Consider the following 16,592-nt stretch of genomic DNA (forward strand, 5'->3'; position numbering starts at 1 on the left):
GCCCAACAGAGGGAACCCGAACAGAAAGGGACACCCCACTTGAACACGCTCCCCTAACTACCTGATCAGGTTCCCCCCACCATCCCCCCCAGCTGGGTCCTCCCTGGCTAGTCCTGGCAAGGCCACCTGTTATGACCATGCAGTTGGTAAAGCTGAATTATTTAAAAATCCCAGAGGGAAACTTTAAACAACTGTCATAACCTATAATTTTAAGTGTTATGTTTGAGATGCAACTCTAAATTCAGGAATTAGACCACTGGTTCTCGAGGGCTTTTACATTAAGCTAAATGAAACATTTTATTAATTTACACAAGTAAAATATATACACATGGGTACAAATTACTACGATCATGACTTCTAATAAATTCCCAAACTAATCTTCATTAAGGCAACAGCAACCCATAGACTTAACCAGACAATAGGCAAAGCATTTTCATCTTACGAATTCAAAATGAGGCTCTTTTCACTTTGGTTTCTGTGGAGACAGTTGGAGGCTGACAGCTGCTTTTGATCTCACGTTGCTTCTGCTCTCTCAAGCAAAACTGCTGTCTCGTTATACCTAGCACAACCCATTGAATGTAAATTCTCATTGAATCACCAGCCTCATTTAAAATAAAACCAATTTTATTAGCAATATAAACATATTCCTTGGTCTCTGCTTGCTAGGTGCCAGAATTCACCCCACTTCTTGAAAGCTCTATTCAAAAAATGCAAATGTACTCTCTCTCTTACTTATCAAAACTAGTACACATCAAAGCACCCAGATTAGCTGGCTTTAATCCAACTAAGACTCACCCACAGGCTAAACCTCTATTTTAAAAGAAAAGTATTTTCCAATAATATATATATTAGTAGCTTCATGACACCACCCCACTTACCTTCCAGTCTGGCCTCAATCCATGGCTTCTTGTCAAGGAGTGTCTGCAGTCCCAGCAGTGGTCACTGCTCTCAGTGGTGGTGCTGGGACCGATTGACCTGTAGCTCTTGGAGGTGGGACATCCTCCCTCATGGGGGCTGAAGCTATGATCTCAGGCAGTTAACTGCCCGATGGCCATAAAATCCAGTCGCAGCTTCCTGTGCCAACAGAGACAGGTTCACCCCGACATTACCTCCACGTAAAATCCCAATGTTACAGGTTGATGGCCTTTCATCGGAACCCAGCCTGAAACATTAACTCTGTTTCTCTCTCCACAGGTGCTGCCTGATCTGCCGAGTATTCCCAGCGTTTTCTATTCTTATTTGAGATTTTCAGCATGCATGGTATTTTGCTTTTGCACTATTACCAGTATTCCCTAAAACCTTTGCTGGTGAAGGGCTTTAAGTAGTATTTCCAAGTTTTACTTTTGCGTAGGGACTGTAAGCTGTGCTTACTGCAACAAGGTGAAATTGCTATTACAATTATAATTATCTTGGATGAGCACTCAGAAATTGCTGCTGGTGGAAATTTTAAATATAGTGTTGTGTACCTCTGTACCCAAGGCAGCATTAGGTTTCCAGCACAATTACCTATTGAGGGAGAATTACAGCAGATTTCACTTCTAATGCATCACAAGTAGGAGCTCTTCACTGCAGCTGTGTGAGATTCTTGGCTGTCAGGGTTCTGAAGGGAATTGCTATTTCATTGAGATTCTGCTGACAGAAGGTGCATTACAACGGGGATTACTTTGAGTACTCACCTGGCCCTTGATTTAATAGAAGGGAATGAACAGGCGCCTGGTTGTCAGGCGGTGGCTGTGGTTTTCTGTTTAGATTCATCGCTAGACACTCATTGCATTTTGCAGGCCTAGATGCAGAACTTGGCAATGACTGAAGAGCAATGACTCCAGAGGCTGAGGTTTAGCAGAGAGGCATTTGTAGAGCTGTGCTACTTGCTGCAGGAATTCAGACAACCTTTTACTTAGGGATGGCATCTGCCAATGGCTGTCAAGGTGACTGTGGCCTTCAATATTTGTTCTTTCTAAGCCTGAACAGGAACAATCAGCAGGATAAGCCAATCTGCTGCCTATAGCCGCATAAATTGGCCAAATGCTATATTTGCGAGTGACAAAATTACCACCTTCCTTCCCACTATCAGTCACAGCAGAATGACAGGGCTGCCTCATACACCTGGGCAGTTAACTTTACAAGAGTTCAAGTACTTATCCAGGCCCTTTTCTAAAATACAATAGCTCACATGAACTGTAAGGGGTTATACTCCATAAATGAGTGAGATGTGGCCACCAGCACTGCATCATGCAGGTCAATCATGGCCATTTTTCAAGTGGCTCTTGTATATTGATGACACATAGGCTGGAATTCTCTGGCCCTATTGGCATCGCACGTCATGGCGAATAAGGAGCGGGGATAATATGGCAAGAAGGCCAAAAATCGGTTTCATGCTATGGTGAAGCCAATTCGCGATCATCCGCTCTACCTGTCAATGGCGGGTTGCGTTCCCTGTCATCACATGTCGGGAATCTAAGTTCAATACTTTGGCATCTCATTATAAGCTCAGTTCACCAGAATCATCTGCCCACACTGGATCATCCGGACACATCACGCTGACATGTTTCACAATTGTATATAAGCGATGTGCACCTGGCGAGCTGCACTTAGTTCAGGACTTCAATGTTTGTTTCCCTATCTTGCTTTAGGCAGCACTTTCAGTTATTAGCGCCAGGCTTCGCAGGCAGCACCATATCACCTTTAGGAGGGCTTATGGATAGGTCTCTACCTACAAGACCAGCTGTAAGGCGGGGATGGCTTTTCAACAGCTGCAGGGCTAGGGCTTGGGGAAGGGGGAGAAGTGGCCTCAAGCATGGGAAGAGGCTGCAGGATGAGGGCTGTGCTGGGGAAGGGGGGTATCCCAGGGTGTATGTGGGGGCAAGTGGCCTCAAGATGGTGAGGGCTGAGGAGGCAGTCTCCAGAGGAGATGAGGCCAGATGGAGATGTGAGGGTGTGTGTGAGAGAATGAGTGGTGATGTCTCTTGAGCTGGCAGTGAGTGAGATGCCAGTGAATGTGTGATGGGTTTGAGTGTGTGAGCTTAAAGTGGGGTCCTGCCACATCCAGTTGTGAACGCTGGTGGACAGTTAAACAACTCACTGAGGGAGGAGGAGGCTCAACATACATCCCCATCCTCAACGATGGAGGAGCCCAGCACATCAGCACAAAAGATAAGGCTGAAGCATTTGTTACAATCTTCAGCCAGAAGTGCCGAGTGGATGATCCACCTTGGCCTCCTCCAGAGGTTACCAGTATCACAGATGCCAGTCTTCAGCCAATTTGATTCACTCCACGTAATATCAAGAAATAGCTGAAGGCACTGGATACTGAAAAGGCTATGGGCCCTGACAATATTCCAGCATTAGTACTGATGACTTGTGCTCCAGTACTTGCTGCACCTCTAGCCAAGCTGTTCCAGTACAGCTATAACACTGGCATCTACCCGCCTATGTGGAAAATTGCCCAGGTATGCCTTGTACACAAAAAGCAGGACAAACCCAAATGCAGCAAGACCTGGACAATATCCAGGCTTGGGCTGACAAGTATCAAGTGACATTCACGCCACACAAGTGTCAGGCAATGACCATCTCCAGCAAGAGAGAATCCAACTACTGTCCCTTGATGTTCAATTACCATCACTGAATCTCCCACTATCAACATTCTGGGTGTTAACATTGACCAGAAAGTGAATTGGACTAGCCATATAAATACTGTGGCTACAAGAGCAGGTCAGAGGCTAGGAATCGTGTGACAAGTAACCCACCTCCTGACTCCCCAAAGCCTGTCCTCTATCTACAAGGCACAAGCCAGATGTGTGATGGAATGCTCCCCACTTGCCTGGATGAGTGCAGCTCCCACAACACCCAAGAAGCTTGACACCTTCCAGAACAAAACAGCCTACTTGATTGGCACCACATCCACAAACTTTCACTCCCTCCACGATCGATGCACAGTAGCAGCAGTGTGTACCATCTACAAGATTCCCTGCAGGAATTCACCAAGGCTCCTTCAACATCACCTTCCAAACCCATGACCACTACCAACTAGAAGGACAAGGGCATCAGATAGATGGGAACACCACCACCTGGAGGTTATCCTCAAAGTCACTCACCATTCTGACTTGGAAATATATCACCTTTCCCTCACTGTCGCTGGGTCAAAATCCTGGAACTCCCTTCCTAACAGTATTGTGGGTGTACCTACACCACATGGGCTGTAGCGATTCAAGGAGGCAGCTCATCACCACCTTCTCAAGGGCAATTAGGGATGGGCAATAAATGCTGGCCAAGCCAGTGAAGCCCACATCCCGAGAATGAATAAAAAAAATTACTCCTGTGACTCCTATACCATTTTTTTACATTACAGCTGTTACACTAATGCATTTTGTTGGTGTTGTACTGAAATCAACACCACATATTAATGAGCAGAGGTAAAACTTTTAGTAAATCAATTACTCCCTGGCTAATGTAACAGCAGCACTTTCCAGTCTTTGGATTCTCAGAACACAGTCATATGGTGCAAAGTCAAGCAATTATCTCTACTTAGGCATTTCAGTGCATCCAGCAAAACCCATGGAAAAAAATGAGTGAATAACAAGGAATAATTAAATCCATAAGCAGTGACTCAAGCAACAAAGTGCCTGGTAAGTGAATTGTTCAAGTTTGAAATACAGCCTAATTCCTCGGTGTGAATTTTACGGCCCCCCCGCCAGTGTATTTGAACGCATGGGGACATGTAAAATGAAGCTGGTGGCCAGACCACCGCCTCCCCCCCCACCCACAACCTCTCCCCCATATTTCAGGGGGTGGGTAAGGCATCAGGCAGCCTACTGAGTGAAGTTTATGACCATTTAAGGACCTCCTTCTGCCACTGCCACAATAATATGTTTGGCTGGGCCAGGCAGGGGACAGCCAAGGAGCCGGCAAGTTTCACTGCACAGGCTAAAGAAGGACAGGAAGGTAGTTATCCTCTGGGGAGTCCTGTGTGCCCATCAAGGGCACCTCCCCCAAGATGGTAACCACTTTTGAGACTCCCTCTGGCCCCACCCCACCCTTTAAAACCTAACCCCCATACCCCACTCCCTAACCTCACTGGGGTCACGAAAATCTCTCCAATCAAAATGCTCGAAGTCCAGTATCCATCTTTAGTTTTTCTTACATTGTAGTCCCAGCAGTGGCCACTACTGTGTTCTGGCGCTGCTGGGACTACAGAGCTTCCAATCAATCAGGTTGGTGGGCAGTTCTCGAGGGTAGGGCTTCCTGTCCCTGAGGTTTGGAAGTCCCACTCTTACCTAATTAAGGCCGCCTTCTGTATTATCGTTGCAGGGCAGCCAGGTTTAAAATCTGGTGCCAACCGAATTTCCGACCAACTTTTTAAAGGGGTTGGTAAGGTGGGGGGTGGGGCAAAGAATATGTCCCCCATAAAAATTCACCTTGAATCAAAAAATCAGATATTAGTTCCTTAACCCTTCACTGTTTTGTTTTAGTTTCCATTGCTAAGACATCAGGGAGAATGCGACCCTGCTCTCTTTCAAAATAGTGCTTTGGGATTGTTTGCATCTGCCCAAGAGGGGAAGATATGGTCTTGATTTAATGTCTCATCTGAAAGACAACACCTCCAACAATGCTGCACTCACTTATTACAGCACTGGGAGTGTCAGGCGAGATTTGTGCTCAAATCTCTGGAGTGGACTTGAACTTATAATCTTCTGATGTAGAGGCAAGAGTGCCCTTCACTGGACCAGTGCAGCCCAAGGCTAAATTTTGTAGTGATAAAGCAACTTTTATGTATGGGAAGCATTGGGTTACCCTAGTCTCATAAACCAGGTAAAAGGAATCTAAGAAAAATGCATCTTTTCAAGAGGCATAAACAGTAAATATCCAAATCATACAAAAGCAAAGGAAATTTACCATGTTAAATAATATCCTTTCTTGTATCCAGTCCCTGCAGTGCCCACTGGTCATGGAAAGTCTTATGACACTGATGGACAATGCATAATTTTTCCTCAGGGCCACCTAGGTGAGGACAAAGCCATGAAAGAGAGGCAAAGCTACCACCTCCATGGACCGGGTCCTAAAGCTGCTTTTATATTGTGTGAGGCTCATGCCAGTGCCACTGGTTTGAAAATGCAGGCCTCACGCAGTTAGTAGCATCCCCAAGGTAATCAGGTTCATATTTTATCAGGTTTTTTCGCAGCCAGCGTAACCAGATCGAAGAATTTTATTCAGGTTCACTGCAGGCACTAGGACCCATGTGGTGTGAATCAGCAGCACCAATAAGACAGTTAACACAATATATATTACCGCTAGGCCTTGGAAGAGAAAGCCAGTTGTTCTCTCCCACATTTATCTTTGTAATGTGCAGTTGGTCTTCCTGGAAATTGTGGACGTTCCTCATTCCCTAGATGCACAAACTGGACATTAGATTTTGGCTAGAGTAGTATCACTGTAACATAGTGTCATTGGAGAAAATATAACTGCATATGAGGGTGATGATGTCATGGCATTGGATCCTGTCCATTACTGCCATCAGAGCATTATGGTTTCTGGCATGAGGAAGACAAAGAATAGTCAGGATGACCCACTAAGAAATAGGTCTTCTTAACTGCTGATTTGGAAAGAAATGTGTATTTGGGTTATTTTGACATGGATGCAAGCAGTGTGAGGCCCACATGATTAGAGCCCTGGCTGAGGACCAATATAAAAGCAGTTTCTACTTTGTTTTGGAGTTACAGGTTTTGGGGGTTTGACCAAATCAAAAAATAAACAAATCAAAAAATTTGAATTTGCATTTTTCTCATACTCTTCAATTATCAGGATTTACATCTCACTGGGCAGAGTTTTACATTCCATGAGTGGGTGCACGCCCGACCCGATTGGTCATAAAATAACGCGCAATGATGTCGAGCGAGCGTCCTGACGTCTTTGCACACTTGCACGATATTTCGATCAGCGGGTGTACGCGAGTCGGAGCGCACCCACTGACAATTGAGAGGCCTATTAAGGCCGTTAAAGTATTAATTAAGAGAGATTTTTTTGCTGCCCGTCCAACCTTATGATTGGTGGGCAGGTAATTTAGCCAGATGGAATTTGCGCTTTTGAGGAATCCTCATCTACAGGTGGGATGAGGTTTCCGGCATTAATTTTAAAAAATTAAAATGTTCTGACATCATATCTATTATGTATATGTTCATGTGAATGGGTCCTATGTGGGTCTATTTTTTCAGATTTTCCAAATCTTTATTTTTGATTTTAAAATTCTTCAGCTCCCTACCTTCAGGGAACTTTCATTGCGCGCTCCCCCACTCCTGCGCAGACTTCAGTGCTTGTCCTCCTCCTGAGCCCACCCCAGCAGTGCTGAGCTTCTTAGCGAGCGTTTCACACTGGCTGTTAATTAGCCAGCCAGTGTGAAATCGCGGTTGGGGGCCAATCACGGACGGCAGACCGTTTCCCGGCCACTCCTGGGCCCGCCCGCCCACCCGGCGACCCGAAAGTCCTGCCCGCTGTGCTTTGAAGGTACGTATCTTAAACATGAAATTATATTCCATCAAAATACAATAAGGTTGTGACAAAATGCTTTTGTCTCTGTTCTGATTTAATGACTGTTTCTTTAATTTAGCCATCACCTTTAGAAAATTTAAGAGCCAGCTAAGCCAATTTGTATTCGAGTGGCCCTGGTTCAACGATGCAAAGTTTACTGTGATAATATCCTTACTAGCAGGTTCTAGAAGGAGTATAACACATGATTCTTACGGATGTTGTGATTGGTCCAGTTTGTATTTGGCTGAAAATTCCTTTCTGAATTTTGCTACAACTAAGTGTGAAGGGGTGAACTGGCTCCCCTCTATTCAACCTCCTTGATTGGTCACAAAAAAGGTTTAAGTTTCTTTTTCACGAGGACACCTTTTCTAAATCAGGATGTATTTTACTGTTTAAGCTGTGAGCAACGAGGAGCCAATTAAACAAGGTTTCCTTGAGTCAAAGAAAGTACAAATTTATTAACCATGAAACCTGAGAAGAAAAATAAGTAATAAGGTAATAATTAAGCATTTGGCCCTCAAACAGTCACTCAGGTCCACACACATACACAGGTATCAGAAATAAGGGGAGTTTTAACTTTAAAGAAGTTTAAAGAAAAGATAAAATAATATACGGTTAAGTGTCCTTTGATTGCCTTTGAGGCATAGATTCTTAAACGATGCAGCTGATTTAAGTTAGCTGATTTCTTGGATACATTCAGATGTAGAAGATGTTGCAATTATTATGAGATCATGGTTTGCTGGTAGGTTTCTAGTAGAGCTGGCTTCTCGATCCAGATGACACACTTATTCCAAAAGAGAGAGAGAGAGCAGCCTTCAGCATGTTTCCTGTGCTGCAGACTTTCTTGACACTGCCTGCATCATTTGTAATCTCTCTCAAGTGGCTGGGCAGCCTTGCCTTGAAGTATTTCCCCTATTGTGTCTTTTGTTTATGCTTTCATGGGATGTCAGTGTCACTGGCAACACCAGCATTTGTTGCCCCTTCCTAATTGCCCTTTAACTGAGTAACTTGCTAGGCCATTTCAGGGGGAATTTAAGATCCAACTACTTTGCTGTGGGTCTGGAGTCATAGGTAGGCTATTTCAGGTAAGAATGGAAGGAATTTCCTTTCCTAAAGGGAAACCAGTGAACAATTTGGGTTCTTTTTTTAAATAACAATTGACAATGGTTTCATGGTCATCATTACTGATGCCAGCTTTCACTTTCAGAATTCAAATTCCACCCGCTGTCATGGTGGGATTTGAACCCATGTCCCCAGAGCATTAGATTGGGTCTCTGGATTACTAATTTATTGACATTCTCACTACACCACTGTCTCCCCTTAATTTTAAAGAGGTTTTGGGTGTGCCTGTCTGTGGCAGCCAATATCAATATCAATATCAATTTCAATATCCAGTACTTTGCATTTTTAATGTCTCTTTAGACAGAAGTTTTGATGGATGTCTGGATTATAGAAATTGTCCCTCTCTTCACACTCCCATGAGGGTAATTTATTTGTTTCTCACCTTCACCTTTTGCAGTTTGCTCTGTCTCAGTTCAAGCTTCAAAATTTCTAGTCAGTTGAAAGTTGGAAAATCATATTTTCAAAAATAAAGGAGCATAGTCTCATGACAATTTGAGTTGGAGTTTTTCATAATTCATGAATTCCTTGTAAATCTTTGCTGATATATAAAAAGAAACAAGAATGGTCAACAGTGTATCTGTTGGAAACATCTCTTGAAAAGCTCAATTGGCAGAAGAAAAATTCCATGGGCAGGATTTTCCGCTCGGATTGCGGGTGCGCACCTGATACGCCCGAGCGTGAAATAGCACGCGATGACGTCAGGTGAGCGTCCCAACGTCATCATGCACTCGTACGATATTTCAGTTGGCGGGCACGCGTGAGAGTTGGCAGCACACCCACTGACAATTAAGAGGCCTATTAAGGCTATTAATCAATAAATTAATCTGTATTTTTCATTGCCTATCCAACATTACAGTTGGCGGGCGGGCGAATTGACCAGGTAGCCTTTGGATTTTTGAGGAAACCTCATCCACTGGCGGGTTTCTGTAATTAAATTTTAAAAATAAAAACTTTTGGGCAGAATTTTTCAAATCTACATGTTAAGGTGAGTGAGTCCGCTGTATGGACATTTTTTTCCGGAATTTAAAAACTCTATTCATTGGTTTAAAATACTTCAGCTCCCTGAGGCAGCTCTCTGCCTTCAGAGCACTTTCATTGCGCGCTCCCCTGTGCCTGCGCTGACTTCAATGCTCGCCCTCCTCCCGCCCCCCGCCCCCACCCCGGCAGCGCTGAGCTTCTCCGTATGTCTTTCACGCTGGCTGGCCATTTAATGGCCAGCCAGCGTGAAATCGTGCTCATGGGCCGATCACAGGCGGCGGACCGTTTCCAAGCCGCTCCCGGGCCTGCCCACCGTGCCCACCCAACGACCTGAAAATCCTGCCCCATGAGAGGAACTCTTTAAAAGTCTCAATAAAATCAAAGAGACTGTTTGAGAATATCAGAAAAACCAGGTTACATATTCAAAGATAGGTGAAAGTCACTGGGAAGAACTGCTTTTTAACCTGGTCCCCCAATGGTTGGTGTGAGTAAATCTGACAATTTATATTGGGATCACTCACAAAGTTACAAAGTATTAACAACTCAGAGACAGTTCACTCGGTCCAAAAGGTTCAAGTCAATGTATATGCCCCACATATTTTTCCTTACACCCCTCTTCATCTATCCCTCATCAATATATTCTTCTATACCTTTTTCCCTCATGTACTTATCTAGCTTCCCTAAAATTTGTCTCAACTGCTCCCTATGGTAGCAAGTTCCACATTCTAATCACCCTCTGGGTAAAGAAGTTTCTCTTGAATTTCCTATTGATTTATTTGTGGCTATCTTTTATTTATGGCCCTGAATCCTGGTCTCACCCGCAAGTGGAATCATCTTCTCTACATCTACGCTATCAAACACTTTCTTAATCTTAACCAACCATATCAGGTCAGCCCTTAGTCTTCCCTTTTTTAGAGAAAAATTCCTCAGCCTGTTCAATTTTTCCTAAATTCTCAGTTCTGGTATTATCCTGGCCCATTGAGGGGTTGGTAGACTGTAACACAGTGCAGCAGAGCTGCTTTAAATATGGAAGAGGGAAGTAATACTACTTGCATTAGTCACATAGTTCTGCTGCTATACGGTTTTAAACTACAACCCATAGTGGAGCCTGTGTTGAGGATCAGCAGTTTGACTGAACAACACCAGCAGCTTAAATTTTGGAACAAAGCCTAGATTTTGTCCAAAATACACCCAATGAATGGCCAGAAACCAAAAAATAGGTAGAAGCCCTGCCCTATTAGAACTGTATCCATTTTGAACCCTGCTACATTTTCTGTTGGGTTCTCTATTTAAAGGTTCATTTGAGTCAAACTAACTCCCTTTGTTCTGGGATACAAGACATCAGAAGGCTAATTTTTCTTTGCTTCAGGTATGTTTACTTCTCTAGTGAAAAGCAGTTACAATTATGCTGCCCCTAGATATATGTTTTACTTGTGGAGTGCCTCAATGTTCTTCAAAGAGGCAATCTTATTACAGTGAAATTTAAATAGCAGCCAGTGACACCACAATTCCTGCAACCAGCTTTCCTGTTTCCTGGTTGCAGGTGAAGTGTAGGCTGCCTCTGTCCAGTCTGCATTCACAGGATTTACAAAACTGAACAGCACAACATTTTTAAAGCACAGTCAGCAAGTTCTGTGCAATTGGAGATTTGTGGTTCAGTATCATTACTGGTTCAAAATTTGTGAAATTTTGGCAGATCAAGGGCTACACTACTATTCATATTATGGTGAGGGAGCTGGGTCTTCAGAATGGATGCCTTATTTAGGATTTCCTTTATAATTGGTTTCTGAGAAGTTTGTTATCATTATTTATTTTTACTGAGCTTGTAATAGTTATTCAGTACAACAGTTTGTTGTAATAATTACCCCATATTCCAGTGCCAGCCACCGACTTTTGCCATTGTCATAAAAACTACAGCTGTATACTCATTAGTTACCTTCACTGCAATTCTTGTACATACCTGACATTTGTTGTGTGTGACTGCTTGGTTTTCAATGTATTTATATTGGTCACATAGCTTGATGAAATATATCTGAATGTTTTTTTTTCTTACAGTTATTAAAGAGGAGCTCTACCGCAGGTAAAACGAAATGACATTTTTTGAATCTTTCTTTTTAACTTCTGCATTTTAAAATATTTTTCTGAAGTTGTAACGTCTAATACAGTTCATTTTAACCTTGTACTGGACTCAATAGCTTGAAATTCCATGTTTCAGTTTTAAAATAAGTAAATTGGGCAGAATCTTCTGATGACAACAGCAGTGAATGTTCAGACGCTTGCCACTGTTGTGCCTTGGTACCCTGTGAAAGTCCCAACATGCACACGTATGTGGTATTTACCTGGGAAGCTTAAATTTCAGAATCGCAATGCCTGAGAAACGATGGGAATGTCCCTGATTCTGACCTTAGTTTCTGAGACTTGATGTCCTATACTTCCCCAAATATTTATGCAATCCTTCAAACACTGTTAATGTCAGGTGTCAGACAGCAAATAACAGCAGGGGCTGTATAGGAAAAGCCTAAAAAACAACACCCTGCATCCCCGACAATGCTCACCCTCCCACACCCCCAACAATGCTCACCGTCCCCCACCCCCATTAATGCTCATGCTCCCACATCCCCGACAATGCTCACCGTCCCCCACCCCTGACAATGCTCACCCTCCCACACCCCCGACAATGCTCACCGTCCCCCACCCCTGGCAATGCTCACCCTCCCACACCCCTGACAATGCTCACCGTCCCCCACCCCCAACAATACTCACCCTCCCACACCCCCAACAATACTCACCCTCCCACACCCCCATTAGTGCTCACCCTCCCACACCCCCGACAATGCTCACCCTCCCACACCCCCATTAATGCTCATCCTCCCACACCCCCAACAATGCTCACCGTCCCCCACCCCTGACAATGCACACCCCATCCCCTGCCCTGAAATGCTCACCCTCCCTACCCTTGACAATGCTAAACTCCACCCTGGCCCCGATAATGCTCAGCCCCCTCCCTCATTCCCGACAATGCTCACTCCCTTGCCCCACCCTTGATATTGCTCACCCCCTCCCACCACCGGCAGTGCTCACCCCTTCCCTCACCACAGACAATGCACACCCCCCTCCCTCACTAGTGACAATGCTTGCCTCCCTCTCCCTCACCAGCAACAATGCTCACCCCACCTCACACCCGTCCTCCCTCACCAGCAACATTGCTCACCCCCTCCCTCACCACGGACAATGCTCACCCCCTCCCTCACCACAGACAATGCTCACCCCCCTCCCTCACCAGCGACAATGCTCACCCCCCTCCCCCACCAGCAACAATGCTCACCCCCCTCCCTCACCAGCGACAATGGTCACCCCCTCCCTCACCACGGACAATGCTCACCCCCCTCCCTCACCAGCGACAATGCTCACCCCCCTCCCCCACCAGCAACAATGCTCACCCCCCTCCCTCACCAGCGACAATGGTCACCCCCTCCCTCACCACGGACAATGCTCACCCCCCTCCCTCACCACAGACAATGCTCACCCCCCTCCCTCACCAGCGACAATTGTCACCCCCTCCCTCACCACGGACAATGCTCACCACCCTCCCTCACCAGCGACAATGCTCATTCCTCTCCCTCACCACGGACAATGCTCACCACCCTCCCTCACCACAGACAATGCTCACTCCTCTCCCTCATCAGTGACAATGCTCACACCCCCTCCCCCACCAGCAACAATGCTCACCCCACCTCACACCCCCCTCCTGCAACCTGAACAATCCACATCTAACATCTTCGCCTCTGACAATGCTTACCCTTCCTCCAGACAATCTTCACTCCTCCCTCGTCCCCCAACATTGCACAGCCTTCCCACAACTCTGGCAATGCTCACCACTTCTCTCGCACCTTTGACAATATACACCCCCTCCCTTACCCAGTCCCAACACTGCTTACCCTCCCCTTGCACCCCCAACACTCTTTCCCCTTCCTTCTTCACCCCCAACAATGCTCACTCTCGCTCCTTCAAACCCCCAACACTGCTCATCCCCCTCTCGCACATCCGACAATGCTTACCATCCTTCACCTCCGACAATGTTCACCCGCTCCTCTCACACCCCAACACTACTCATCCGTCTCTCGCACCCATGACAATATACACCCCCAACAATGCTCACCTTCCTTCCCTCACCCCGACAATGCTCCCTCTCCCTCTCTCATCCCACGACAGTGCTCACCCTCCCTCTCTCACCCCTGACATTGCTCATGCTCCCTCCTTCAGCACCCCTCCGACAATACCCTCTGTCTCGCACCTCCTGACAATTCTCACCCCCCTTTTGCACCTCCGACACTGCTTACATCCCCGCTCACACCCCCAACAATTCTCATCCTCCCTCTCTCACCCCTGACAATGCTCACTTCCCCCCTGCACCCCTGACACCCCCTTGCCTATTTTCCCAAAGTACGCTGCTTGAGTCCGCAGTTTCTCAAAGCTATTACTTTTTATTTACAGCAAGTAGTTAAACATTTGGACCTCTCCTCCTTCCAGATCTCTCTTACTTCTCAGCTTGTGATCTGACATCATTATTAAATCAGCAAAATGTATGCTTCTGATGATTACCTTTTACTCTCCCCACCTCCCCTCACTGGGCCCCCCCCCCCCCCCCACCACCCACCCACCCACCACCTCACCCCATTCCACCTCACCTTCCAGAATCCCTGGCTCCTGTCTGGCCAATGTCAGAAGAGTCTGCAATGTTCAGGGCTTGAGGGTGGCGGGAATGAGCATTGTCAGGAGGAAGGATGAGCATTGTCAAGGCTGCAAGGGATGGGTGAGTCTCCACAGGTATGTTAATAGCATGCAGCTCTCATCATCTGCTACCTCTCTCGAACACAGGAACAAACGAGGGTCAAGCAGTTTTGATAAATAAATAGGAATATGTACAAATTCAAGATTTCTCAACTGTAGCTTTTCCAGTTGAGCAGGGCAAACTCCTCCAATTTGATTCTACTATGCATATAAGCACTCTTTGTTCATATATAGATTGTTTAAAGAGCAAGGCAGAAACAAATATAATCCAAAATGTACGTAACTAAATTGGGATACCCTGCTCCTCAAAAGTTAATGAATGTTGACCAGCTAGTTGGGTAAAACTATGTAATCAATTTCACTCCTAACTCACTGCATTCAACTTGTTTTTTCATATATTGTAGGTCACCAGCAGACTATATACAAGCACGCCAAGTTTCAGGTAATACTCAAAATAAAGTAATATTTTAAAATTATAGGTACGATGATGTAAATGAAAGCAACTGAGAACATTTCACTTTTGTACATACAGATCTAAATGCAGATCATCTAATATCATGCATGCATCTGAATACATTACCACTCTGTTTGGGGACTACAAATAACCTTTGTGGCACATTTGAATTTCATTAACCCAATGTATTGTGAAATATATGGTAAAGGACAAGACTGTGACAATGTTGCAGTTACATTGTGTCTCAGAATCTTGAGACTAATTTTACTGAAGCAGAGAAACACAAGGGAAGGCTTGATAGTGGTTTATAAAGTTCTGAAGGATTTTGATAGTGACCAGAGAGAGATTTTGGGCAGAATTTTGCCCTTGGTGCAGGTGCTCAGCGGGGGCGGTCGGCACCACTCCACCTGCGATTAGCACCGCACCGCAATTTCACGCTGGCAGGCCAATTAAAGCCCGCCCGGTGTGAAGCACAAGTGGCAGCGCTCAGCACCTGCCTGTGCAGGGGAGGAGGGCGAGCAGGCTGAGCGCAAACTTCGCGCACTTGCGCTTCATAATCTCCCTGAGGCACAGAGCTGCCTCAGGGAGATGAAGAGATATGAAATAAATAAATAAAACTGTAATGAAACGTCCCCTCATGTGAATTGAACGTCACATGAGCAGGGACATGTTATTAATGAAAAATTAAAGTTTTTATTTTATTTTTATTTGCTTTTGGAAACCTCACCCCGCCTGTTGATGAGGTTTCCAAAAAAATTCCAAGGCCGCTTGGCCTTTTTGCCTGCCCGCCAACTGTTAGGTTGGACTGGCAGTGAAAATTTTAATTTAATTGTTTACTTAATTGCTTTTAATTGTTGGCGCATTGACATCAGCACACTCGGTCGACATCGACGCGCGACATTTCACGATCGAGCGTCCGTCCACCAAGCAAAAATTTCTGCCCCTCTTTTGGTTCTTGACGCAGTGATGAATGGTCATTAATGGGAATTGTCATTAAGAGAGTGAGGAGGGAGGTTAGAAAAATAATTTTATGCAAAGAACAATTAGAGCATGTGATGCTGTGCCACAGCGAATAGTTGAGGTGGAGACCATTAAATATTTTAAGAGAAGAATAGATCATTATTTGGAAGACAAAACCTACAAGGATATGAGAACATGACAGTGGGATTTAATTTAGCAAAGAGCTAGTGGAGACATAATGGACTCATTGGCCTCATGTTATGATACTAATTTCTTTAATTCTAGAATCATTTACAGCAGAAAGCACTTCAAGACTCCTCCCATCTTGCTTATGCTGCATTAAAAATAAATTCTTTCTCTGAGTTCTTTTAAATTGTTAAGTTTCAAATTGAACTGAACAATGCATGAGAAATAGTTCTGTTTAGCTCTGTTGAGTGGAACAACAATGTAAGCAATGTTGGCATTGTAAATGCATGTTGGAGATAGTGCTATCAATTAAAAAAAATGTAATAGACACGTTAAGAAGATCAAACTATTTTCAATTCACAGTAATATGAGGGGCTTGATAAATGTAATTAAAATCATTGGCAAATATTTGACTTGTCGGTAATTTTACCACGCAATTAGGTCAGGTTCCTAGCCTTAGTTCACAAGGGACAGTAGGCATCTCTCACTGTTAGGGAAGCAGTTATATAGCTTGAGGGGCACTACTCCACGTCATGCATGGGCAGCTATATAAAGGCAAGAAGACAGTCCTGCATGAAGT

At 44.9% G+C, this 16,592-nt stretch overlaps 1 protein-coding gene across 1 annotated transcript in view; it reads left to right on the forward strand.

The window, feature by feature from the left end:
• Window positions 1–16,592, forward strand: part of hepacam2 (HEPACAM family member 2) — a 182,191-nt gene that overhangs the window by 135,796 nt on the left and 29,803 nt on the right. Inside the window, exons 6-7 of the mRNA XM_078538751.1 lie at window positions 11,677–11,701; window positions 14,817–14,854. Of these exons, the coding sequence (XP_078394877.1) occupies window positions 11,677–11,701; window positions 14,817–14,854 (63 nt within the window). The remainder of the gene's footprint in view (window positions 1–11,676; window positions 11,702–14,816; window positions 14,855–16,592) is intronic.

This window comes from Cetorhinus maximus, chromosome 3 (genome assembly GCF_964194155.1).
Source record: "Cetorhinus maximus chromosome 3, sCetMax3.hap1.1, whole genome shotgun sequence".
NCBI classification, from domain to species: Eukaryota; Metazoa; Chordata; class Chondrichthyes; order Lamniformes; family Cetorhinidae; genus Cetorhinus; species Cetorhinus maximus.